Genomic DNA, 27,800 nt, shown 5'->3' with positions numbered 1-27,800 from the left:
GATGGAAGTATCTCAGTGCATGCCTACTCACTTGATATGTTGTCTAAAGGTCAATATCTTCCTTACAGTATGTGACTTGGCATGCATTAAGATACTTCCATCATACCATATCATTGACAATCATTTGTTCTATAATGTACTTCCATTGAAACGCATTGATTTTGACTTGACTTGATTTCCTCATTTCTGAGGTGATATGAAGTAATATCTAATATTCCCTTTGCATAGGCTTTTGGTATCCAATATAGAAGCAAAATGCAGCAATTATTTTGAAGCTGACTACCTATTGTTCAGATTTAGTTTTCTAGAAATATATGCAAATTATTGCATATTTAGGTAAAACTGGTCTCATTTGCATATCTAAACATCACATTTCAGAAAACTTGCAACACAAAAAATATTTGCCTTAATGTGAGTAAACAACTGTGAAAGTTTCAATTTGATATCTATAGTTCAAAATGTTACCCATTTCACCTGTAGTAAATCCCAATGGCAAAATGCATTGGAAATCGTTACCTTTGACCTTGAATAATTATGTTCCACTAAATATAAATGGGTAGATTTTTAATATGTGATGCAGGAGGGTTTAAGGATCAATAAAAAGTATGAACCATTACTATTGCAATTAGTTTAAGTTTTGGCCCTTTTTTGAGCTAGATTGACTGGCCTATAACCGCAGTTTGAGAAATTAGTTGAAATGTGTCTGGGAAAAGTAGTTCCACAAACAATACCGTTCTAGCGATTATAACAATTAAATTAGCACCAGAAACGAACACAACGTAAGTGGCAACAGTGGAATAAGTGGGATAATGGACTTCACGCCGTGCGGTTATTCAAAGTTAATGCACTTTTCTAGACGGAACGTCCCTCCGCTTCACGTCGGGCCGTATCACCGTCTAGAACGTGCATTAACTTTGAATAACCGCACGGCGTGTCGTCCATTATCCCGTACATGATTGATGCAAATAAAGTCAAATTCAAAATGTAATCTTTATTTTTTGTTTACTTCACTTTATGTTTTCACTATGTTAGATTGAAAGTGTCTTCATACATACAAAAGTTAAGCAACTGACAATTACACAAAGACAGGGGTTTTTTTGGAAAATATGAGGTCATAATTTCAGTTTATAAATGTTACTCCATCCTTCATGTTGGTCCTCAAGAACTGCTGTACTTCAAAGAGGCTGATGTGATAGTCACTGTGTTTTGAATTAGATTTTACTGATCCCCCTTCACAAACATCCTTCACACCCCAACTGATAATTCCAACCTGCAGGGAGAAATGAGTGAGTTAATAGGTAAAAGGAGGCCAAATCCTCTCAATTATTTCCCCTCTACACAGAGAGAGAGAGAGAGAGAGAGAGAGAGAGAGAGAGAGACACTCACATTCACACGTTGCTGACCCAATTTTTCAAACTGGAAGTCATGAACGATTTCTTTCTTACCTGAATTGAGCGGGTGTTCCTTTCAAGAAACAAAGCACCACCAGACTCTCCTGTACATAAATAAAACATTCAAAGAATTGATTTAGCAATAGCAAAAGCAACACATCTAAGTTAACTTTCAACATACTGTATTTTAGTGATTTTTCAGTAAGTGAGAGTGAACATTCAGTCTAATAGACCTCTGAAGTTTGTCTACAAAAAAGCTACCATCTTTGAACAAATAAGGAGATGCGATATCTTGAGTTTTTTTCTATGGAAAAATAACATGGGGATTTTCAATTATCGCAATTATCGCACCTGTTGCGGGGATGATGACATTGGAAATGCAGACATTTTAAAGTTTTGTCCTCTGCTTTCGAGTGGATACTGTGATCTTCGGTAGGTGAAGACGGCACTTTGATCTTTGCTACCCCAGAGCTAACTTACAATTGCAGTTAGCGTCAATTAACACCCAGATCTCCTTATATGGGCAAATATGGCAGCTTTGGATCCTTTTTGTAGCCGAACTCAGTTAAAGCCTACCTAAAGCCTACCTTACACTGACAAGATTTGGGAAAGATTCTTGAAAGATTGTAGTCTTTTAACTAATGCCCCTCATTCAGACTTTACTCAAAAGACTACAGTCTTTCAAGAATCTTTCCCAAATCTTGCCAGTGTAAGGTAGGCTTTACACTGACAGACTTTGACAATATTTGGGAAAGATTCTTGAGAGATTGTAGTCTTTTAACTAATGCCCCTCATTCAAGCTTTACTCGAAAGACTACAATCTTTCAAGAGTCTTTCCCAAATCTTGTCAAAGTCTGTCAGTGTAAGGTAGACTTAAGTTAAATTAAGCTAAAAGCCTTGCATAGTTCTCCTTTACAGTTTTTTTCAATTGCTTACACACAATTTTTCAAACCGAGTTCTTTTTAACAAAATTTAAGCACAGGTATCCAAGCGCCACACTCAGTTTGCATAATTCTTTGATTCTTTGCAAAATGAAACACTTCAGTCAAAACAAACACACTTCAGTCAAAACATACACACTTCAGTCAAAACATATACACATATTTGTAAAAATGCTATTAGCTGTCATTTAACAAACACAGTCCTCAATGATCAGACACTATTGCAGCCAGTTTCACACTGCAGTGATAAATGCAAAACGCATGTGTAAAAAGAAAAATTAGGAAATAGCATGTGCTAGATTTTTGCCCAGACATTGTTATGTAAGGGATCATTTAGATGTCCAAAAAATAGTGACAAACCCACAACATTCTTCATGATGAGTTCGACATAGGGAAAGTGTACATAAATAGGTCTATAAACTTGCACTTGCACTGTACAACACTGAAGACTGATGTAGACTTTGTAGAGTATTTCAAGTATTTCTTTCAATACTTACAGTGTTTCTAACCATAATCAGTTACAGTAATCAACCAACAATGAAATCAATTGAACAAATAAAATCTGTAGACAAACAAAAACTACTGCATAAAGTACATACACTTTGACTCTGAAGAGCAACTACTGCAAAAGCAACAAGACTGTATAGCACACCTGAGTGCTGCGTTTTCAATTCTGCACATGTGTGCTTACACACCTGGTGGATGTGATTATCCAATTCGTTCATTAGTGTAGTCATTGGCAATCCGGGGCTTTGTAATGACAAGGAAGTAACCTCACAATCCTTATCTGTGTCTAAGGTGTGGAAATGTGTGTAGAGTTTTACAAATCACTGTGTGTAATATTTTGCAAAAAGGGTGAAGCAGACATTGTGTGTAATGTTGTGCAAATCTGTGGAGGTGTTTTGCTCCTTGGAGTAAAATTTTGCTAATTGTGTGAAAAAAAATATTTTAGTGTGTAAACAATCGTAAAAAACTGTAAATGCCTGAGGGAGTATACGCACAGGCATAATGGTTAAATTAATTTTAGATCCAGTGAGATTGCCACCTTGGCAACGGCATGTCATGGCTTCGATACTCTAAGGCTGGGATCACAGCGGCAAGCGGCAGGTTTCCGGCTCTCTATGGTTCAGCAGTGGACCGGTGACAACGCTGGCGTAACGTTAACAAAACGGTTGAACAAACTGAGCGTTGAACTTGGTTCAACTTTGAAGCGCAACGCTCAGCTCATCACAATCAGATTTAGAATGTTTAGGTATTTAGACCGATCAGATTTGTCTAAGACCGTAACAACAAAGAATGAAATTAGGATGAGATAGAATGTTTTGGATGTATTATTGGTCTGCGCGTTGCATTACGCTTGCCGCTGGAGAATGTGATCCCCGTCTAAGGACCCCTTGGCTGAGAGAGACACTGAGCATGGAACTGCTCTATTGAAATGGGATGCAAAGATTGCAAGGATGCATCACAATAATCAATATTTTCTGAAAACCTACTTCACAACTTATTTGTGTGCTTCATTCAGGAAAACCATGCGACTAAATGTTTTTGCAAACCTTTACAAGCAGCGTCATCAGTCTGGGGATCAATCCCCCCAGTACACAGGAATCTGTCAGTCACAACGTTTGTGTATTTCACTTGAGGGGATATGTCTTTAGCATATGTGGCCTTTTCAAAGCAGGACGTCCTCTACAAAGCAAAGCCAGAAATCTCTCAGTCACAGTGTGTACAGTAATTGTCAGAGGTAACACATTTTAGCAAGTACACATCACAAAACAAAACAAAACAAAAAAATAATGCAAGCCTCAAGTGATGACCCTGGACAACTGTGAAATATAAAATTGAACATGGACTTACCTGATGTGTTCCTTGCTTGATTAAGGCATGTTTCATTTTACTTTTATCTGTCACAAATCTCGCTTGCACATGGTCTTGGTTCAACAATATCTTCTCTGTTGGAGAAAACACATAACATGTCGATTTTTTAACTGATGTAACTTATACTCCGGAGCAACTTGTAGTCCAGAAAATACAGTACTCACAATTATTTTGTGATACTGTTTATTTAATATTATTAAAAACTCACAGGTCAGGAAGAGCGTTAATCTCGCGATAAAAAAAATAACGCCGTTAAAATTGTTTCGCGTTAATAACGCAATATTTTTGACAGCACTATTTTGAATCTATAAATATACTCACCGTGTCCCTTACATGTATCATCACTGCCAGACAGTTTCAAAGCAGCGCTCGTTTCTTTAGTGCAAGGAATGCAGATTGGTCTAAAACACGGGAACATGGAGGTGAGGAGAGAGGGTCATCAGATCACCACACATCATCACCACACATTATCAAGAGGCAGCCTAGAGCCTCAAGAATGGCACTAATCACGTATGCATTTAGGACTGAGGACTTCACTTCAACAGCCACCTTCACATTCCCACTGATAAATAATACATGCATTTGTTCAAAGTGCTCAAAATGTTTTGGTCAATGGAACATGAAAGCTTGCAGTACTGCACAGTACTACAGTATATTATAGTAAACCACATAAACACTTTTTACAAAATGTATTGATGCATTTATCTTTACTTAAAAAATCCTAATCAGTGGTGGTCAGTGCTAATCAATTACGGTATTAGATGGCAAAGTTGTTACATTTTACAGGTGCATCTCAAAAAATAAAATATTGTGGAAAAGTTCCTTTTTCCATAATTTATTTCAAAAAGTCAGTCTCTGATATATCCTAGGTTCATTGCAGATGAAGATAAATATTTCAAGCTATTGTTTGTTTTATTCTTGATGTTATGGCTTACAGATCATGACAAAAATATCAGTATCTCAAATATTAGAATAACAAATTTAAAATACAGAAATGCTATTCTTTGTTCTTCTCTCAGTCTGGTTCAGTGAAAACAGGCACAGACATGGGAAAGACTACTGACTATAGACTAATGCATTCAGAAGACACTTATTGACACCCTTCACAAGGAGGGTAAGGCACACGTGGCGAGACACACAGGCTGAGTCCTTCACAATGATTCCGCCATTCTATTTACTCTGGAGTAGCCTTGAGTTGGTAGACGACACGATTGGTCTACTCCTGACTTCATGTTTTCCCAGCTAACAGTTTTTGGTTATTAGAACGTTATTGAAACATTTTTTCTTAGTTATGGGAACGTTGCTTAAAAGTTGCGAATGTTGTCCTATGGTTTGCCAGGAAACTGACGAAAATACAACCAAGGCAGGAAGGCAGCTATATCCCCTAGTGGGAGGTGTCCCCTTCTCTGTGTTTGTGGTACACGTGTGCCCTCGGATTGGATTTATCTTCATTTTTTACCTCCGCCAAGGAGGTATATGTTTTCATCGGGGACCGGTGTTTGTCTGTCTGTTTGTTTGTCTGTCTCTTAGCAAGATAACTCAAAAAGTGATGGATGGATGTCGATGAATGCGACATTCAGCGAATGTCAGGCATGACCCAAGGAAGAAATGATTACATTTTGGGAGTGATCCGTAATTCCGTCGGGATTCCGGAGCCGTTTATGTATTTAGCTTAGTGGTGTAATGGCATGGTATGGCCACGTGGTGGCGATCTGAATAGTTTAGGTTCAAATGTATGACAACCTACTGTAGGAAGAAGAAGGCAGGCGGAGGTAGCTGCGCTATCTGAGAGCTTTTCTAGTTGCCATTGTGTTATATCTGGTTTTCGAGGTCTGTATGTGCAAGCACGAGTGCCTGGTTGGTGTTTTGGGATACATCTCCTGGTATCTCACCCCCTGCTGCTAAGCCTCAGCCCCGATAGCCCTTGTTCCCCCTATTCTCAAATGGTATGATTGACACTTGTCTTGTATGTTGTTCATGAGATTTACATGTTTATAATCAAGACAACTTATTTTTGGAACCTCGCCTCTGGTGCCTTTAGTCAGTGAACTTGTGTGCTTTATTCCAATTGTGCGTTTTCATTGGTTAATATCTCCTTGGGTACAACCCCCCTATTGATACTGACACACACATAAGGTGGCAAAAGTACAGGAAGATATGAACTTTTCCACAGTATTCAGTTTAGACGCACCTATTATCTATATTCCTGTATATTAGAGGAAATGTGATAAAAGGACTGACCTTTTCTTGGCAGAGCTCTCAATAGTTTCAGCTAGTTCAATAAGAGCCACATCGTAGTCATAAAATTCAGGCACTCCTTCCTTCTCTTTCGATTTTATATTAAATTTTTCATGCGGAATGTGTTTTTTCACCTCTAGAGGAAATTAAGCAAAATAATGCATTCATTACATGTGGGAAAGATGTTACATACTGTACAATATTAAAGGAACACTTAATCGTTTTGTCATATTACTGTAAACTACATTATTCCCTTAACTAAGACGAGTACAAACCTCTCACGTTTCAATGTGTGCACTCACTGGCTCTGGTGAACGGCGCTACTTTGATAGCACTTAGCTAGCCCAGTTCATTTATTAGGATCCAAACAGAGATGAATTTAGAAACAACCAAACATTTCCATGTGTTCCCTATTACTGTAATATACAGTAACACGAGTAATCACACAAAGTATGGTGAGCCAAAATAAAACGTGGTGCATTTCTAAGCGGTTAAGAGGGATAACCATGTGTGTTGGTGTTTGGTTACTTCTAACTTCATCTGTGTTTGGATCCTAATGAATGGTGCCAGCGCCAGAGCCAGTGAGTGTGCACGCATTGAAACGTGAGAGGTATGTATCATCAACTCGTCTTAAGCCTACCTTACATTGACAGACTTTGCAAAGATTTGGAAAAGGTTTTTGAAAGACTACAGTCTCAGAGCCTCTCGCATCTAAAGACAATTCATTGAGTTTTTAGTCACAGTCTAGTAGTCACAGGCCAGTCTCAGATTAGGATTTTGCAAAGACTGTGGGTCACTATTTACAAGACTGCTGCTAGATTCCTTCAAATTATTTCCATCGTGCACTAGGCTACATGTCATCATCAACAGGAACTCACATGATAGCCTACTCATATCAAAGTATTTTTTTCGCGTTTCTGCAGCATTGTTTGATGTGTGACATCACTAACAGACATAGAGTTGTTCTGTCACGTAGAATAGCCGACTAATAAATTATAAGAAATTAAATAACAAATAATCATATAGGCTACAGCTGTCGCCTATTTTGCCCCTTCCTGTTTCGTGTTCGACCGAGGTCACTATTGTTTTTTAATGTTCACGTCACTATTTGCATGAGCCACGACTGAAAAAACTTCCGATAATATCAAACATGTTTGATATTGTCGTAACGGCAAAACTAGAAAAAGACTGACTCCGACGGACTTAAAACCGCTAAGATTGGCACCTTACACTAAACGATGTAGATGACGGGAGCGCGCCGAGATTCTAGTACAACTCCCAAGATTTCCGCCCGATTTTGGAAATTTAGTCGCCGACTGTTAAAACAGACCAAAATCGTGCAATGTAAGCCAGCCTTTAGTTAAAGGAATGTTTGTTTATCATGGATTTTCTCAATATAGCATCGAGGGCAAAGCAACCGGTTTTGCCTTGCAGGGTCACTTATCTGGATACAAAAATCACAAGTACTTGCAATTCCGCCAGAGTTGAGTGTTATAGCGATGCTTTCATTCGTATCTCCAAACTTGAAGCAGTGGGCAGCCGTTAAGACATAGCGAGGAGTGATGAGGGATCCCAAACACTTGGAGGCTTTGCCTCCTTCATGCTGAAGAGAAAATGGCCGGGTTTCCCAAAAAAGTTAAGAAGCTCTTAAGTCCCAAGAACTTCTTAGGAGCGTTCTTAGAACATTCTTACAACGCTCCTAAGAAGTTCTTAGCACTTAAGAGCTTCTTAACAATTTTGGGAAACCCGGCCAATGTAGGTATACAAGAGAAAACATTTTGGAGAATCTTGCTCAATGCTCTAAATCTAAAAATAAGAAAATATGATTATTTCCAGGACATTGACTGACCTTGACAGTAATTTTAACCAACCAAGGATGGTTAAAAGGACTTTGATCTCCAAAGCTGTAGTCCCTGTGAAGTCCGCACAATCCTACAACGCTGCTCTCATCTAAAAAAAACAAGGAAACAATCAACAAAAAAAACCCATTAAAGTGTTCCTTTAAATCCAATCAATTCTTCATTCCAATAAAAGATGGTGGTCTCAGACCCTTCCTTGTTCTCTGACGTCTGAATACCTTTTTGAGAAAAACGCCATTCCGAATAATCACACAGCCAGATTAGAGTCAGATCATCGCTGGGTCAAAATGACTGGCTTGTTCATTTATCAATTTCGGAAGAGTCACAGCCACAGAAAGTTTGCTCAAAGATCATTAAGGGCGGAGCAAGATACTTAATGAGAAGCCACTTCTTGGAACCCGAATCGCAAGAGGGGGGGGGGGGGGCAAAATCCCCCTTTATGCAGAGCTGTTCCATTGAAGTCTATGGACATGACACACATGACACACCCCCTTTATGCAGAGGAAGTGATCCCCGTTTTGCACCCATAGACATGAACTACGACGACGTATCTTGCTCCGCCTTAACGATCTTTGGTTTGCTTCGCAGACAAGGGTTAAGGTTCACGGTACTTCCCTTCAGCCATATGGATGGATAACTACAGTCCCCCCTAAGACAGCATGACATTCGCATATTAGATTTTCTGGACTATTAGATGTTGATGGCATCCTTCCCAGGATGTCTGAAAGATCACTTGGACATCACTCTCAGATCACGTGTATATGTACAGTGGGTACGGGTTGAGAATGCACCTTCTCCCGCGGGACTCCCGAAGAGATCCCGCAGTGCGTCAAGCCGATTTTTTTCGAGGCTAAGGCAATGTACCCAAACAACCACCAGGTGGCAGAAAGTTTCAACTGCATTTAATGATGAAGACCGCATATCCGTCAATAGTCGACTCCTTAATCTCATTGAATCATTAAAATGAAGGTGATGACTGGCGAAATCATTCAAACGACACTTCAATGAACCATTGTTGAAATGAATGAAAATGGTTATAGAAATCGCCTACAGCCAGCGTTATAAGAAATATATAAGTAATAGTTAGTCTTCTTCCGTATTAAACAGATAGTCTACGGGACGCTCGTTCCGTAGGCTATTTTAAGGAACTACTCAATGCAGCGTTTCGTTATAAGAAATATATAAGTAATAGTTAAAGTCTTCTTCTGTATTGAACAGATAGCCTACGGGACGCTCTTTGATCCATATTTTAAGGAACTACTCAATGCACACACACTGGGTAAACTAGCGCGCTACAAACATTAAAATGTCAAATCATATTTATTTCTCTTTGTCGCCATGGTATTGTTGGAAACGCGGAGAGGCGAGATGGTCAGTCCTCGTATTTTTTTTTCTTCGCGTTTCGTTATAAGAAATATATAAGTAATAGTTAAAGTCTTTTTCTTTATTGAACAGATAGCCTATGGGACGCTCTTTGTTCCGTATTTTAAGGAACTACTCAATGCACACACACTGGGTAAACTGGCGCGCTACAAACATTAAAATGTCCAATCATTTATTTCTCTTTGTCGCCATGATATTGGGGGAAACGCGGAGAGGCGAGATGGTCAGTCCTCGTATTTTTTCTTCGCGTTTCGTTATAAGAAATATATAAGTAAAAGTCTTCTTCTGTATTGAACAGATAGCCTACGGGACGCTCTTTGTTCCGTATTTTAAGGAACTACTCAATGCAAACACACTACAATGCAAAACACACAAAGAAAACACTAAACATATAGCCTACAACTGAATGACACTTTAATGCAGCGTTTCTCAAACTATGGGCCGCGAAACGTGGAGACTGCTGCTGGTCCGCGAGACATGGAGTGAAATTAGGTCCGCTTCATCTGATAATTTGCTGCGCAATTGACCAAGCAACCGCGGACCGACAGAAAAAAAAAGCAAACGTTGCTGCTATCGGGAGGAAATGCTTGCTAATTTGATGTGTTCAAACATAGAGCCATACAATTAGGTGTGTCTGTTATTATGATAATTTTCGAGCATAACTGCTTGTCCATAGCTCAGTGACAGGTGTTAATAGCCTTGCCATAAGCACTGCTGCAGGTGCTTCTTTTATTATGCGGTTAGAGCACAAGCGCTTACTCATATAGACTATAACTCAGGGACAGGTGCAAAACCACCAACTGGGATGGATCGAAGGGCAAGCAAGCACTGCCACACAACGTGAAGGCCTTTGTGTTGTCAACACTAAACAGAAAGTTAAACACTAAACATTAATAGGCTATTAATGTCATAACTATTAGGCTATCATTAGGCTTACTATGCATGGCTGTAGGCAGCTTTGAGTCCACTGAGATCTGGACCTCATCGGTTTTGAGAGCTGGAAATGCATGTGTTTGCTAAATATCGGTTGTTGTGCATGTTGCGTTCGCGACTCGGGGAAGTGAAAGCAGTTCTGTAAAGACATTGCAAGTTTTCATGCGCAGCTGTAGCTGATTGTGAAAGCCGATTGGAAATACATAAGTTTAGAGCGAACGTTTCAACTATGTTTGCCATGGTAGACAAAAATACTCAAATAAAACAATAGCCTAAAAAATAACTGCATGCGTAATGGACACGGCTCTATATCCTAAATACTTTTCGAGGTTCGCCATTTGGTAATATGACCTATTCTTACTGACAATAATTTAGATTGAGCACAACTAAAGTTGCACGAAGGCAAAATACAGTCCTAAAAGCCTATTCCCTGTTCCCTATAGCCTGGCCAATATTGTAGATGTGCAATAAAAGCAGCATTTGCGTGCGTGCTTGCCGGTGAGGTGTAGCCTACAAAAATGAGCATAACATCTGATTATTAAAGTATGGCTATAGGATGGTTGGTTTAAAATTCAAGTGTAGTAAAAAAGTGTGTGCACATCCCCGGTCAAGGTGCAGAACAAGAGTAGGCTAAATCATAAAAAAATGGAAAAAGGTTCGCACACTTGAAATCCTTCTTTTTTGATTTTATTTTATTTTCTTTATCACAAAGGAATGACGTTTCGACCGTGTGGTCTTCTTCAGATTAAAATTCAAGTACGTGCGTTATTTAACCCCTCGAGACCGACTGCAGTCTGCTGACACAGCCAGACGACTCTCCCAACCCATTCATTCGTTTTGGCCGATATAACCCATTCATTCGTTTTGTGCGTATATAGATTCCTGCATGCTGCATTACCGTGACCCTTAGCCTACCTTGTGGATGATTTTTTCTCATTGGAATACAGCAGGACAGAATGCCTTTTATCTAACAAACGCAAAAGCTGAGATTGTTGGAAGGACTAGGCTAGGCCTACTCAACAAACTTGTTTTTCGTTTCTGGGAGATCTCGTTATCGTTTTGGATTGTCGAATTTTTATACTTATTGTTTGGACTTATGGACAATGAACTTTGAGGGGTGGTTGTTAGTGCTTTACAAAGCTTTGTGTTAATAAGTGTCGGTCCTCCTATCCTTCAGCTCACTGCGCGATGCAGTTGCGCATAGTGGCCACGAAGTCATTAACTGTTTACGACACAATACATGATATTTGTGTTTTTCGTGTTACTCTTGATTATAATAAGAGGCAAATTGTTACAGGACAACTTAAACTGACTTCCCCAATGCTTCCCCGCAGCACATTACATTTTAATATAGGATGAACAAAGTATATAGACTTGCTATATTAAATCCAGTAGCCTAATAATTCTATGTGCCACGTCCGATTTCGCAAGTGATGTAGTAGGCTACGTTTAAACATCGACAAACGTCTGTGAGACTACCCATTTCATGAAGAGCAATTGTCTTGTGCGATCATTCCCCCTCCCCCACACTTGTCTAACCAGTTCACTAGACATTATAGCCTACCTATATGCTGCATTGAGGACGATTGCCTCCCTCCCCCCTCTCTCTCGACAGACACTTCCTGACACTAGGGCTCGGGATCATGACATCAAAACTTCGCGGGCACAGCCACATTGGCAGCTTCACTCCTTAGTTTACTATGGATTACTATGGATTTACTCCCGCCTTTTAGTGTGTTCCTGTTACTTAGTTTTTGCCTTCTTGGTCGTATGTTGCTGTGTAGTGGGGTGTAACAGTGCAACCCACGATCGCAAGAGGAAAATAATAAATCGCTACTATATTTCTGCTTCTTGTCTTGTGCATCTGAATGAATGGATATTACGTTCAGTGCGCTACCAAATGGCGGCGATATTCCTAGAGTTCAAGGCGTGTGCCCGAGCCCTATTATGTAAATGTAAAAATGTGTGTGTGTGTGTGTGTGTGTGTGCGCGCGCGCGCTGAACCACGAATTCACATATTAACTTTTCTTTTCAGCAAACATCGCAATCATAAAAAAAATCGCAAAACTTTTTATAAAATAATGCCTCTTGTCTTAATGGGTTCCGGAGGTTCGTAGAGTAAGTTTTGAACCCCGGTCGCTGACGTGTGATTAAGATGCCTCATCCAGTTACGCCACCGTTCGAGTATCAATATCTTCGCACTTAGCCAAGAAATATAAAGGATTCAGTCAGTCGAGTTCATTTATTCGCAGCATGCACTTGAAACGCCGATCAAAAGTTCTGACATGTTAAACTGACGTTAGTCATTAATTCACCACATGATAAAATGCTGTTATATTGACGCACAGTAGCCCACGGTAGTCTATGTCTATCTCTGAATCAACATGAACATGCATAACGAGATCCATATATTCTAAGTTGCTAGAAACTTCTTTTGCGGAACAAGGCCTACTAGTCGATGGTTACAATGAATCACCCTCACTGCCCTATCGCATATCTGACCATCCATACAATGTTACAAAATGCGCGATCTTCTCCATGCATGTAGCCTACGGTTATAAGTAAAGTGACATGATAGGCATGTATGCCTATTAAAGATATTTCTGTTAAATACATTTTATTTTCAGTTGTCAAAAGTGGTGGGGACAAAATCTGTGATAAAGTGCTGGGTAAGCTACCCAGCGTCGCCGGTTAAAATGAACATGCCTCCGTTTTAAAATAGCCTATAGGCCTACACATTTCTAAGTATTCCTAGCATAAATGTAGCCTAAATGTCCATCTTGTCCATCTCTTTCGTCTTCGCCTTGACAATAATAGCCTATTCACGGAAATGCGGTTTGTAACCGTAATGAATTAATGAATTAATCTAAGGTTGCCTATCGAGTCTTTCAGGTTGAATTGAAGGCTTCTAAAACCATTTTCATTAATTTCAACAATGGTTTATTGAAACGTCGTTTGATTATAATTTCGCCAGTCATCACCTTCATTTTAATGATTAAATGAGACGGATTAAATGAGACGGATATGCGGAGCATTTCTCTCCCTCTCCATTGACCAAAACGTTGCTCTGGCATCTCTGCTGGACTGACTGAGTTATAGGCTACGTCGAGTGAGAGAGCCAGCTGTGAGGTAGGCTGTAAAACATTCAAAAACTCTGAAACTGCAATCTGACATGCCGAGCGTGATGTCTCTTTTCTCCGCTCGTCACCAGCGCGGTGTCCTCGGGTTTTTCCATGAGCCGAACCTTCATATTATTAGGGCGGTCTATGTTGCCCCCTTGCGGTTGCAGTTTTCCCGATGCTTCGGGAGTCCCGATGTGCGGGAAAGAAAGGAGCATTCTCAACCCGTACCATCTGTAGCTACTAGCAAGGTATTCTGAAAAAGTAGCTGGGGAAGGGTGTCATGAACATGTCGCTCAAAAACAGGTGGCCAATCAGAGATTTCAAACAAACTAGGGAACATCACCTCACAATGCCAAAGGTTTGCCCCTGTTTACATGCTAACGTGAGTTTTCAGAAATGGTCGATAAGCTTTGAAAATGGCCATGAAATAATGATGTGACTTTAGGTCATACCAGTAATACCAGAACACTAACTGTACAGTATGTTCACACCGCCGCCGACTTGAGTTTGCAAAGATACAGGAAGTCGTTCATTTTCAATGGAAGCCGGCTTCTCTCAGCTGCAAGAAGCTGCACATCCGTCTGCTTCGCGTTTTGGACTTCTCGAGCAACTTGAGCGCCAAGCAGTAAGTTGAAATTGGGTCAACTTTTATGGTAATGAGCTATGAGGCGGTGCAGCGGCAAATGACTAGCAACGAACATAGAATGCTGCCACGTCAGAGCGGCCAAAGCGTCTGAGCGTCCAGAGCTTCCCCCAAGCGTCCTTTCCAGAGCTTCTTGGAAGCTCAAGTCGACGGCGGTGTGTAGTAGCCTACGTACAGTCAGGCTAACATTCTACTCTACTGTACTATTCTAGTGGAATATGAATATGAAAGAGCCCATACCGAGCATTACGTCAAAGGTCTTGTGTAGTGTATCCATGTCCTCCATATAAAATACATGCTTTCCGTCGCCTTTCGTTGCGTAATGATTGAGATCGTCTCTCTGTATGTCCTCACCCACACCAAACATGTATATCTCTGTGGGGGAGAAAAACAGCTTTAAGTATTGAGACAATAGACAAATTACTTATCTAAATGTACCGCAAAGTGGTACAAAATATGACAGCCGCTCATTAACGTAAGCCTTCTATTTACTGACATCATAGCTGCAGACTAGAGGAACAAGTTATACTGTAGGGTGATCTCTGTTGTCTGAGTGTGGCACCTGTCTCAATATTCATGTGCGTTGTGGTAGGTGAAAATTCTGGGGAAACTACAATGATTGGTCAAATTTGCAGGAAAGTTGCGGTGTTGGTAAGAAATTGCAAGGTCGTCTAGAATTCAAGGTGATTGGTTGAATTTGCGCTAATTCTTGCGATTACAACATTACGAATTCCTGAAGGGAAAGGTTTGCACATTTTCTTTTGTGAATTTAAATTCCACTAAATATTGGAACATAACCTGTATTTTAAGGCCACTCAATGCACATCTCTTTGAAATTCTATTTTCTAGAGCATTTCTCACCAAGAGTCGCTGACTTCTGTTTGGATATGAAGTCTTCGATTTCCTTGATTCTAACATCCGGTTTGCCACCCATGTTGGCTTCACCTTGAAAAAGTTGATGACATACCATTAGATGTAATTGTCATTGATTATGTTAACTTACTGTCATAATCAGACATTCATTTGTATGTTATGGAAATAACAGCTTGTTTACCATCAGTGAACATGATAATGGTGTGACTGCTGTTCATAAACTTGGCGCCGTTGTTAGAGTTTAACCAGCTCATTCGATTGTAAATGTGGTTAAAAGCTTCAGCAATATTTGTTCCTGCATTATCTCTGATTGCTGTCAAAAGAAGAACACACATTAAATGCATAAAATACATAAATAAATATGTAAAGTAAACATACTGTATGTAGGAAATACAACTGACATTTTAATTGCTATTGAGGTTTCAGACAGTGAATGTTACATTACATCAATTAACCATGAATTCACATATACATTCAAACTGTATTCTCTGCTATGGGATTATATATCAACACTCAACTCAATTTACAGTAGTGTGTTCTCATTGTACTAGATTTTGTGCACAATTTATTATATTGTGAACACAATTTAGTAAAATGAGTGGATAGTAGGATAAGCATGTTGCTCCAATTTACATGGAGAGTTGTGTACAGAGACTATAACTGCTTTTGGTCAATATTTCTTGACTTGCCTTATTTTTCTATAACAATGCATTGATTTATGTTTAACTTTATATGAGTTCTGTAATTATTCATTGCATCACTAATCAATGCTATTTGATCGGATGACATGGTAAGAGGAAAACAGAGCTATGTACAGTAATTTCCTGTGTATTAGCCGCATTGTGTATAAGTCGCAGGAAAGTGTTTTGTGTGGAAGTTTAACCTCCTAAGGCCCAAGCTGTTTTTTTACATGCAATTTTTATGATGTGGACGCTGGGTCCGAACTTCCATAAAACACAAGCATGTAATAGAATTTCACATTGAACCCAGCAGTTCTTCCCTGACTGCTTTTGCATGAATCAATGTGCATGAATATATGCACACATTTTTTTAAACATGTTTTGAATATTTGGGGGGGGGGGGGGGGGGTCAGTGTGCTGTGTGTGTGGGGCAGTGGCATACTGATGATCCAGAGGGTGGTGGGCAGTGTGTTGTATGTCTGTGGCTAATAAGACGCTGGTAGGGGCAGTGTGTGTGTGTGTGTGTGTGTGTGTGTGTGTGTGATGGGGGGGTTGGCCAGTGTGCTGTGTATGTGGGGCAGTGGCAGATTATCCGGAGGGTGGTGGGCAGTGTGTTGTATGTATGTTGCTAATAAGGCACTGGTAAGGGGCAGTGTGTGTGTGTGTGTGTGTGTGTGTGTGTGTGTGTGATGGGGGGTTGGCCAGGGGCAGGGGCAAGTGCAAAAAGCATTTGGGGGGGGGGGGGGGGGTGGTAAGAGTAAGCTGCAGGGGGTGAATGATGTATGTGTGTGTGTGTGGGGGGGGAGCACCAAGGGACAGAAGAAATCTTGGGCAGATCCACGGCTCAAGGGGCCAACCCAACTACCTGGGGTCGAGCTAGTAGAGGGAGCCTGTAAGTGTGTGTGTTGGTGGGGGGGGGGGGGGGGGGGGGGGGGGGTCAGTGTGCTGTGTGTGTGGGGCAGTGGCATACTGATGATCCAGAGGGTGGTGGGCAGTGTGTTGTATGTATGTGGCTAATAAGACGCTGGTAAGGGGCAGTGTGTGTGTGTGTGTGTGATGGGGGGGGGGGGGGGTGGGATGAGTGTTTGCCAGTGTGCTGTGTATGTGGGGCAGTGTCATATGATGATACAGTGGTTTGGTGGGCTGTATGTTGTCTGTAAGTAGTGTGGCTTCCTATGATGCAGTGAAGTAGGGGGAGTTAGGTGAAGGTGGGGTAGGACGGCAGTCGTGTGTGTGTGTGTGTGTGTGTGTGTGAAAAGTTGAGAAGTATTGTAAGTGTAGTGGATTGCATGGAAAAGTGTGGTATATGTGAATTGCAATCAGGTGTGTTTGTGTGGGGTGGGGTGGGGTGGGGGGCAGTGTGCTATGTGTGGGGGGCAGTGGCATACTGATGATCCAGAGGGTTTACTGACATTTTTAACCCAACTAATCTATGTATGTATATGTGTTGAGTTGTTGAATTGTTATTTATTACATTTAGACAATGTACAGCTTTTAGCTACACCAGAAAAACTTTTTTTCTATTTTTTTCTCTAGGAACTTCAGTCCCTGCGTACACATACGTGTACGTCATGTTTAGCGACATGCTAAGTTGTTATTTTACAGTTTTTTTTCCGATTTTTTTTGTCATGACTAATGTTCAACGCTTCTTTAAATACCTAAATAAGAATAAGCTATAAAATAATACAGGATTTTTTACCTGGAAGATGTTTGTGTATGGAGCGGCCACTTGAATTTTCGCTTGTGTTTGCCGCCATTTTGTTTTTTTACCGTAGTATGTTAGACACTTCTGAAACCACCAGATGGAAGCATAAGTGCCCCTATACGTGTCCAAAGCATCCCCAATACAGTAGTGAACACGATTGTGGACATACGAGCTAAAATGTTCTGTCCACGTATGTTGCCGCTAAGCCCTACAAAACCATATTAATACCATATTAACTGCCCCTGTGTGTTAACCTCAGAGCTGAAGACATTAATTAATAATTAATGTATATGCCGCGGCTAATAGTTGGGAAATTACAGTAGTACAGTTTGTTTAAAGTATGTTTCTTTGAGCTTTTTTTGCCTTTCTTATGTTAGGATATAGTGAAGAGATTGACAGGAACGAGAGAAAGAGAGATGGGGTGGGATTGGGATAACTCTATTAGATATTATTGTACAAAAAGAAAACATAAATAATTGTATCCCTCTGTGTTGAGAGTGAGACAGCCTTGACTTACAGTCATAATCAAAGCTGTCCAAATCTTCGAGGACTTTATAAAGTTCCGGGGCAGCCGTATAGTAATCTGCTATGTTTACAATTGTTGTCACCGTTGAGGCAAAAATTATGATGTCATACATGGGGGTCACCTCATAGTAGGAAATCTGTTGGAGCATACAAGATGGAGAAGCATTAGATTGACTTACAAGAATCATTTCTGATTGCCAAGTAAAAGCATTATTCCCAACTATTATTACAAATAATACTTCAAACAGTAACATATTATTATTAACAATAATATGTAAAGTTTAATAACAAACTATATACAGTATTTTCTCTCATTTTCTCAAAGGGAAAATCACCCTGCCTGAAGAGCGCCAGAAACAATCTCAACAAACGCACACATTAAAATGAGCACAAATACTAAAAGTACTGTTATAGCACATCCTATTGTACCTTCTCAATGAGCTTCTTAATGACCTCCCTTGTCTTATTAAAAATGTTTATGTCAATACTATCCGAAGCATCAATGGCAATGTAGATGTGGAGATTCCCATCATTAGTCAGGCGTATTTTCTTCCCTTGTTGTGTATTCGCTGAAAGTATGGAACACACCTCATTATCTCGAGTACAAGAACAAACCTGTCAATAGGGTCTCAGAATAAAACAGAACAAGAAGCAAAATATAAAATTCCCAAATAAATTCAGCAAGTCCTCCTTTGGTTTCAAATAATATAAAAACAAATAATTGCAATATGTGACCCTGTAAAGCGGAACCAGTCCTTTCGGTAAAATGTATTAAATTAAGTTATTGTGCTCATGTGAATGGCCATAAACTAAGCTTTCCAACGATATATATATCGAGGGTATTACACAAACTATCGCTAAGATAACAGCATCCAAAGTTGACATGGTTCTCCTGTCACGATATGCTAGAAGAGGAGAAATCACCTTTTTAAGCGGCGCGTGCACAACGGGAATGACAGTAAATGTGTTGAATCTTCGCCGGGTTTAACAGTCAAAACGTATGTTTTCCGTGAAATGCGTTCACGATATGAAACTGTAGACTGTATACAGTCGAATTATGCGAAAACGTGAAATTCAACATTTTAACCCGGAAGTTTGTTATTGTTGATTTTCTCAAAATAACGTTGTGCGCAAAACGACTGATTTCGCTTTGAATGGTCACATATACACTGTAACACAGAGTGGTGCTAGAACAGGATCTGTCGTCTTATGTGTATTGCATTAGAGATACATTTCACTAAAAGCAGTCGTTTATTTCACTATCGTAACATAACTACTGTAGCTTACAGGTTGGTATTTTTCAAGACAACTTAAAGAGACCCTATGCAACTTTTTCATAGACATAAAATCGCTTAGAAATCGTTGTTTTGCTTGACTGACCAATTTTATCGAAAACAGTCGAACATTTCCTCCCGCCCCTAGTGTCCCTATCCGCTATTACAACCTTGCAACTTTCTGATAAACGATCGTCTGCTGTTTACATCTGGAAGTCAGAGACGCGTAAGGAACAAGAAGAACCACGCTTGCAATTTATATATTTATATATAGCCTATATATGTATGAATATACACGCTAAAGCTGTTGGGGAAGCTCTGCAGAGAAATATGCAAGCATAAAACGAGCGAAAACGAAAAACGAAACCGAAACCAGAGATGAAATCGCCAATACTGCATTGTTCCTCTTTAACAAACATGTGACATCATTGAATCAGTGGCAGCTATTAGGCTGACACAGCCTTTTTGACCTATGAACCACCTAGTTATGACTGCTGTAATACAGTATATCTGACAGTCCACTGTCTGGATAAAAGCAAATCAACTGGAACTCACTCTCCTCAGTTAAGGACGTTTGAAGGGATTTGCTGAATATCTCAGCAACTTCGTCTGGCGTATCATACGTATACTCATCTGAAACAAAAAATTGTTAAAATCTATCTGAAGTAAATTAAAGTCAATAATTATTTTTAATTGATTAGAAATGCAATTCCAAGGCATAACCAGTCCATGTATGCAAACAAATGTAATGTGAAATATAATTCATAGTGGAGACAGATAATGCAGGCACTGAGAATGGGATGGAAAGAGAAAGAAAAGGTAGAATGACATTTTGTTTGCTAGTGAATGTGTGTGTGTGTGTGTGTGTGTGTGTGCATGTTTGCTAGTGTGTGTGTGTGTGTGTGTGTGTGTGTGTGTGTGTGTTTGCTTGCTAGTGTGTGTGTGTGTGTGTGTGTGTGTGTGCGTGCATATGTATGCGTATGTGTGTGTGTGTGTGTGTTTGTGACACTGGATGTTGTGTCCCTTACAGTAGCACTCTGGCTCCTGTCCAGTCCACTCTCCGCCCTCCTGGCACATGCGCTCCTTGGAGCCAATCAGAATCAGCGCATCCTCACAGCGGTAGGTGACCTTGTCACCAATGTGGAACTCGTTACCTGTCCGGCGAGTTCCTGCAGGAACTCCAGGATCTGGGCAGTGATGACCTGTTCCACAGAAGAGAGAGTGAGATATGATGTTTTCTAAACAAAGTTCGGGAGGAGCCCATAGGGTTGATTGACAGCCATCACTCACCCAACTTCCGGACATAGGGTATAAAACCCTCCTTCCTTGCTGCCCCTTACGTCATGCTGGAGTTGCAAAGCCTCCCACCTCCCCCCCTGCTCCTCCATTTCACTATTAGCTCTAAGCTCCAAATGACCCCTCATCCATAGGGGGTGTTAGCGGACATCACTCACAAGTGATCCACTATTGGCATCCCAGGACCGTGGCCAGCTACCAAGCCAAACTTGCTATTCTCTGTACTCACTTCAAGCAATCCAAGGGCGAACTAGTGAAATAAACGTAAGCAATAAGCCCAGAGAGGCCATAGTTTACACTGATTCTAGAACAGCTATAAGGGGTGTTGTTAGGCATGACTCAAAGCAGAGTCAGTGTACACTACAGACTCGAGTGGCGTATTGCTTTTCTAAAATGGTTCCTACGTCGATCTAGCAAGATTTCGTGAAACAAAAGCACAGCGACATTTAATTTCAGTTCCCAAAACTTCAACCAAATTTTGATATTTGATGGATATTTTAGAAAATAAGTATTACATTATACAGTATATTATATATTGCATGTTTTATTTGTTTTTTTGTGTGTGGTTTAACTCACTGTTATGACTGCATATTGGTGTGCTACCATTCCACTTTCCGTTGGCTTTGCAAACACGAGTCTCAGACCCAGAGAGTTGGTAGTCAGAAAAGCATTCATACGTCGTAGTGTCATTCACATAGTATTTGTCCTGCAACGGCGAGACTGATCCATGCTGAAATCCAAGAGGGTCAGGACATCTGACAACTGCAGGATCAGAAAGAAGAGAAGGACACTGATTGTGGTGGAGTGTCAGTAAACGGTAGAGAGGTGCACTCTACTGCTGCTATGCTAAACCTCCTATTGCTACCTGTGCACTGAACACAATGCAAGTTTTCCAAGCAGCGGATCTATCTGGCTGGAGGTTTGTGCTAATCAGAATCGTGTGTGTTGACTGAAAGATTGGAACAGATTCTGTCTGTGGTGGGATTTTGACTCTCTGACCCTGCATTCACACTGTCTACGTCCGTCAACGGATCTCATTCACTTTGCATGGGGCGGACTCGAAATGCATTGTGGGTCCGTCCGTTTCTTCAGCTCCGTTGCCTCCGTCAAGAAAGTTGAGAAATGTTCAACTTTTCAGGCAGTGACGGATCCGTCAGCCAATCAGATCACGTGTATGCAAATACACATACGGCAGACACAACCTCCGAGATCCGTCGACGGACGAAGACAGTGTGAACGCGGGGTGACTCCGCCCCTCTGTGTTTCCAATCTTTGATCTTTACACATCAGTAAAGGGAAACCATGGCAACCATGCTTTCGCTTTTCATTTTTGCTTGTTTTACGCTTGCAGATTTCTCTACAGACCTTCCCCTAGACTGCTTTAGTGTGTATATTTTACAACACTTCCAATTGGTCAGTCTGCCTTTTCATGAGCATGGTCGTGAGGCTGGACCCGGTGGCACAAACTTGCATGCATGTTTTTTTCCGCTCAGAGGCGCTAGGGGGAAGCGAGACAGCCGTCATTCAACCCGAAATAAGTCAACTAACCATTCTAATGACTCCGAAGCTGATTAGTTAAGAAAAATTAATCTAAAAAAAAACTTGCATAGTTCACCTATAAAAATGACTACTTCCAACAAACTGATTAAGCTGATGTGATGATGAAAAATCCATCGAATCAGGACCAATGGCGCCGCTCCCACCATATGCATTACGCACTGGGCGTAGGCCACCAGTGTAAGGTGCACCTTAATTAAAATCCAGTTTGTGCTGCTCCGAGTCTTTACTTTTAGTATATCTACACGGCCCCTTCTCTCGTCTGATGCACCAGATGTAATGCTGCAGAAGCGCGGTGGATCTACTCTTTTGTAAGTTTGTTTGTACTTTGTCATGTTAGTCATCTTTGTCATCATTCTTTGTCATCTTAGCAAAGCACTCACGTTTGCACTGGAGTCCAGGTCTGTTAGGTCTCGAGCGCTTTGGAAGAGGATCCCACTTCCCATTTCCCAGACAACGTCGAGTTCTGACAGGAGAAAAGTACTCAGATGGACAGTGGTAGACAAGCACACTGCCAGCCTCTAATTGTTTACTTAGAGTGTAGTGTCCTCCCTCAATAGACAGGTTGTCCCTTGAGCAATCGCTGTCTGCGGTTGCACCTATGGAATGGAGTTTAGAATGAGAAGTTCTGAAGTTTAACAGGGGTGTAACATTACCTGTTAGTAACAGTCAAATGTCTTAAACTAAACAGAATAATCGGAGCTCAAACTTGAGCGTTTCAAGCCGCTTCCATATTTATTACAACATCCGTCCACATGGTGGCGCACAATGTGACCAATCAAACATTTGCAGGATATTACAAGGGGGATATTCCAAGTACGTGGTTTAGTGACAAACCTGGGTAAGTTAAGTCTGAGTAAGTGATAAACCTCCAACAATAAAAGACCTATATATAGCATTGTTTTGTTGGGAGAATGAAGCCATACAACTTTTCTATTAGGAGGTTTGCCCCTGACTCTGAGTTCATTTACCCAGGTTTTACCCAGTTAATTTACCCAGTTAATTGACCCAGGTTTTTCCCAGTTAATTTACCCAGTTAATTTATCCAGGTTTGTCACTAAACCATATACTTGGTGCCCCTTACTCTGAGTTAATTTACCCAGGTTTGTCACTAAACCATATACAGGAAAATACTGATGAGTATCCTGAGCAGCATCTGTCATCCTCTAAAAGTCTAAATGATAGACTTGTTGAGCTCAAGAGTGTGTGTGTGTGTGTGTGTGTCATACCCTAAATGATAGACTTGTTGAGCTGAAGAGTATGTGTGTGTGTGTGTGTGTGTGTGTGTGTGTGTGTGTGTGTGTGTGTGTGTGTGTGTGTGTGTCATATCCTAAATGATAGATTTGTTGAGCTGAAGAGTGTGTGTGTGTGTGTGTGTGTGTGTGTGTGTGTGTGTTATCCCCCAAATGATAGATGAGCTGAAGAGTGTATTCAGTGGCAGGTTAATCTCCCCAAATGAGAGAGACACTCAGGACTGGAGGCCATTAAACTACAACTTTCCACCTCATTGCCACAATAATGACTAATATGTGACTTTATTATTATTATTATTTTATTTTCTTATTACACTTATTTATTTTATTTGTATTTTAGTTTTTATGTGTGTTCTTGTTTACATGCACAGGACGGTGCTGTTGTGTCGTGTATCTCAGGAAGACACCGCCATGTAACGGGAGTGTACTGTAAACAGAGCAGAGTTCTGGAACAAAAATGCCGTTTTGTCAAGAGTGACAGTTTTTCTCGACGCTTGCAAATAACACATAGAAACGCTATCTCTTATCGATAATGAACGATTGCTGATTGAATTGAATTGTGCAAAGGAGATCCACACAGTGATATTACAAGTTCAGAATTTTATAAGCAATATCGATCAGCTGTGAAGAAATATTGTTCAAAACAGTTAATCAAATAATAGAGTTTTTGGAGTCATTATGTATGAGAACTGTGTGAAATGTTTTGAAAATGGTGTTAAACCATTTTATGTTGATTGAGTGAATTGTGCTGAATTGAGTGAATTGAGGGTGAACCAAATTGCCCTTAGGGGACATTAAAGGCTATCCTGTCCAATCCTATCCTAATCTATCCTATCTAATGAAAAAGTGAAAAATGAAAACACATTTGCAAGAGATGGCTTCAGCTGTGCTAAGAGTGAGATCAAGATGAAGTGGATCCCAGCTTCATTAAGTGCATCTAAAAACAGTACATAGTTTTGGAGAAAGTCCTGAGGCATATCTCATGCCATATATAGTCAAAAACGGCATCTAGCACTTTAGAAAAAAGGACAAAGATTTGCTATATGGTACTACGACGTTTGATCTGTGTCCAATTGAAGAAAAAAAGAATGAGATAATTCTTATGAGAGACATAAACATCACACAGTGATATATCAGACATACAGTAAGGATACCATTTGTCATTCGTCAAAACTTACCCGGCACAAGACAAGACACTCTGATCAGGGTAAACAGGAAAGTCCACAAACATATTCTTGCCATGATGACACAATCTCTGGACACAGCAGCGCAGGAGATTCTATGTGTCATGACTCATGAGCCGACTGACTGTTGTCACTATCGGCTCTGTCACTTTTTAACCAAGAGTTCAGCTGGGTTTCCAGTGCATTTCCCGAAAGAGCCATTATGCAACCGCTATGTCAAACTGTATCTTTAAAGCGGGAGCATTCAAAATGAGCACTCATGTATTATTTATTAACAAAAGTTGTGCAACAGTGATTGCAGTAACTGACAGTTCTAATAATCCACTTAAAAAAATAGTCTACTTGTGAACTATTTACTGCACGTAGACTAAGGATACTTAATGCTTGTCTAACAGATTGGGAAGTGTAGGCTATGTCGTGAAAGAGAAAACACGATTTTAGAGAGGCAAACTAAAGTTAAGGTTGCTTTTGACATAGTACAATGAAGAAAACTGATGCTCTGAATATTGATTCACCTGTCTCCAAACGTTTTTCTAATAGATGCATTTAACCGCAATTTGGATTACACCTGCTTTCAGAAGGCGGAAGTTTTTCAACGCAAAATAGACGTGCGCTGTTTCATACATATGGCGGAATACTTAATCAATCGCGATTAGCACCTCTCCTCCCCTGTACTTGCGCGTTACACCCATTTTCAGCTGATCCGCCCAGGAATTAATATGCATGACACGGAAAAGCGCAAATAGCCATTCTCAGCTCCCACGGCAGGCAGTCTGCGCGTTTCCCTCATTGCGGCCGATTTGTACATACCATCGCCATGCTATAACGTGCACGTTACGCCTAAAATGTGCGCAAAACGTTAGTACATCTGGCCCACAGTAGTAAAGCCTCTGATAGATGCATGGGAGATAGAAAATGGTTTTGCTGCATGCCTACATTATCTTATTTCTAGAGTCAGATCTGAATTGGTAAAGCTCTGCACCCATTTTGGAGGGTGGGATGTAAGGTATCCGTATTGTTACAATACCTTATACTGCACATGTTGTTACCCACCAATACAATAAAAAGTGAGTACAAAACAAATTATGCTATATACTACATCAGTCAACCACTAACCCATTTCTCTCATTAATGTGCAGTGGATTGCAGCTAATACAAAAAACATGAAACCATTAAAATACTTATAGATTGAGATATTGGCTTGATATTTAGATTTTGCGCAGTTTAAACTTACCTAGCATAAGAGAAGACAGTATGATCAAAGTAAACAAAGTCCACAAACATTTTTTCGCCATGCTGAGTCAATCTCTGGACAGCTAACCTACATAATAATATCACTTCAGCCCACTGGAGTGCGAGGTTAATTTTTCCTGTAGATAGCTAGTATCTGCCAATGTCCCGCTGTAACGGGTGAATCAACTGGAGTTTGGATGCCTTTCCCGTAACCGCCATTGTGCAATGACCGATGGTAGCCTACCTCAGAGAGATAGCATTCAGTATGACAGTGTCTACAGTACCATTAGAAAATGGCTGCGTTTTTACTAGTAAATACTTTCCTTATGGAGAAGCATGAAATGGACTAAGAAGTGCGGTGTGTCTCTGGTAGGCCTATATGTCCACGTCTGGGACTCCAGTCTGTCAGCATGCATAAGTAGAAAAATAAAAGATTGGTCGCACTCCAAAAACTTTTCTTCTGTTTTCTAGTGAAAATAAATGAGCAAACTTTTTGGAATGCAAACCATCTTTTATTTTTCTAAAAGTTCCCTGGATCACGCACCCATAGAAAACAAACAGGAGAGCGTGGTGTGTGCAAAAAAAGGACTTTTAGCACCACAGCACCATCATGTTCAGCTCATGTGTTGAATCTGAAGACCACACGGTCGAAACGTCATTATTCTGTGCTAAAGAAGAAAATAAAATAAAACTAAAAAGAAGGATTTCAAGTGTGCGAACCTTTTTCCATGTTTTATGATTTACCCTTGCTCTGCACCTTGACCTGGGATGTGCACAAACTTTTTTTACTATAGCTCATGTGTTGAACAGTGAGTTTGAGCTTTTGTCTTCTGGGAGGCGCTTTAGGGTGCCCTGCCACAGAAACAGATACCAGAACTCCTTTGTGCCACACACTCCATCACACTCCTAAACCAGAGGAGATCATCTGAACACTTTAAACATTTTAAATAGAATACAGACTACCCTTTATAATGAATGTTGACTGTACTGTATGTTGATATGTTTTATGATATGTTGTGTGTCTGTGTCTTGTCATTTGGCAGATTATGTAAACCAAATTTCCGTTTTACGGACAAGTAAAGTTTTATCTTATCTTATCTTATGCATGTGTAAATGACCAGCGGTCAAGTTACCAAAAATAACACACTAGCAATGCAGTCCAGTTCAAACATGCAAAGCCAGTCGTACACAGTATAACATTTATATTGTAGATGAAATTGTAATCTAATGCAAAAATACTATCAAAATACCATTTTATTTTAAGTAAAATAAATAAATGTACACAACAACAAACTGGACAAATATGCATATATTTTTGGAACTGTAATGCCAATTATTATGTTTGGGAAAACTGGGCAGTTCAAGTGATTATTTAATCATACTTTAGTTATCATAATCTGTTCTTTCTCTTTGCTTTGCATTTGTTTATGACTATTTTAATGAAATAAAATAACTTCAGGCAAAGACCAGAGATATTCGAATTAAATGAAATTTGATCTATGTAGACGACCTCAGAGTAGTTTAAGAATAATAAAGAAACACATTTCTGAGATGACTTGACTCTCTCTCACCCATTTTAACAGGGTAAATAGGTCAGACAAGCACACACTTCACTTCACAATAAGCACACTTTTGTTTTTATGACTTTTGACAACTGACAACAACGTTTGATGTTATGTTTTCCTATTTGTTGTTGTTCTAATTTGACTATGATTCGACTATGCCTTTGAATGTGTGTTTTGGATGGTAGTAGCTGTGTTTGTGAAGCAAAGTGTGAGAATATGTTGTTACAGAATTTGTGTATGAATGAATGAATGACCTCTTAAAAGACAACA

At 40.1% G+C, this 27,800-nt stretch overlaps 1 protein-coding gene across 2 annotated transcripts; it reads right to left on the bottom strand.

Annotated features, from left to right (window-relative positions):
- Positions 1 to 971: 971 nt before the first annotated feature.
- On the bottom strand, positions 972 to 26,116 carry LOC134070393 (complement factor B-like). 2 transcript variants are annotated; one of them, XM_062526735.1, is made up of 18 exons: positions 25,967 to 26,116; positions 22,679 to 22,894; positions 21,315 to 21,500; positions 20,471 to 20,644; positions 19,998 to 20,075; positions 18,598 to 18,737; positions 18,161 to 18,305; positions 15,440 to 15,571; positions 15,247 to 15,330; positions 14,626 to 14,760; positions 8,295 to 8,395; positions 7,913 to 8,048; positions 6,449 to 6,581; positions 4,529 to 4,608; positions 4,187 to 4,281; positions 3,886 to 4,018; positions 1,446 to 1,495; positions 972 to 1,270 (listed from the first exon to the last, which is right to left on the bottom strand). In XM_062526735.1, exons 1-18 carry the CDS (start codon positions 26,025 to 26,027, stop codon positions 1,121 to 1,123), a joined length of 2,229 nt encoding a protein of 742 aa, XP_062382719.1. In that variant the 5' UTR covers positions 26,028 to 26,116; the 3' UTR covers positions 972 to 1,120. The 2 variants fall into 2 exon arrangements, with proteins under 2 accessions (XP_062382719.1, XP_062382718.1); XM_062526734.1 differs by lacking the exon at positions 25,967 to 26,116 and adding an exon at positions 24,727 to 24,881.
- Between the last annotated feature and the right edge of the window lie 1,684 nt (positions 26,117 to 27,800).

The sequence above is a fragment of the Sardina pilchardus genome, chromosome 22 (genome assembly GCF_963854185.1).
Source record: "Sardina pilchardus chromosome 22, fSarPil1.1, whole genome shotgun sequence".
Classification (NCBI taxonomy): domain Eukaryota; kingdom Metazoa; phylum Chordata; class Actinopteri; order Clupeiformes; family Clupeidae; genus Sardina; species Sardina pilchardus.
Note: the sequence above shows the minus strand (reverse complement) of the source record. Positions and strands in the feature narration are given on the sequence as shown.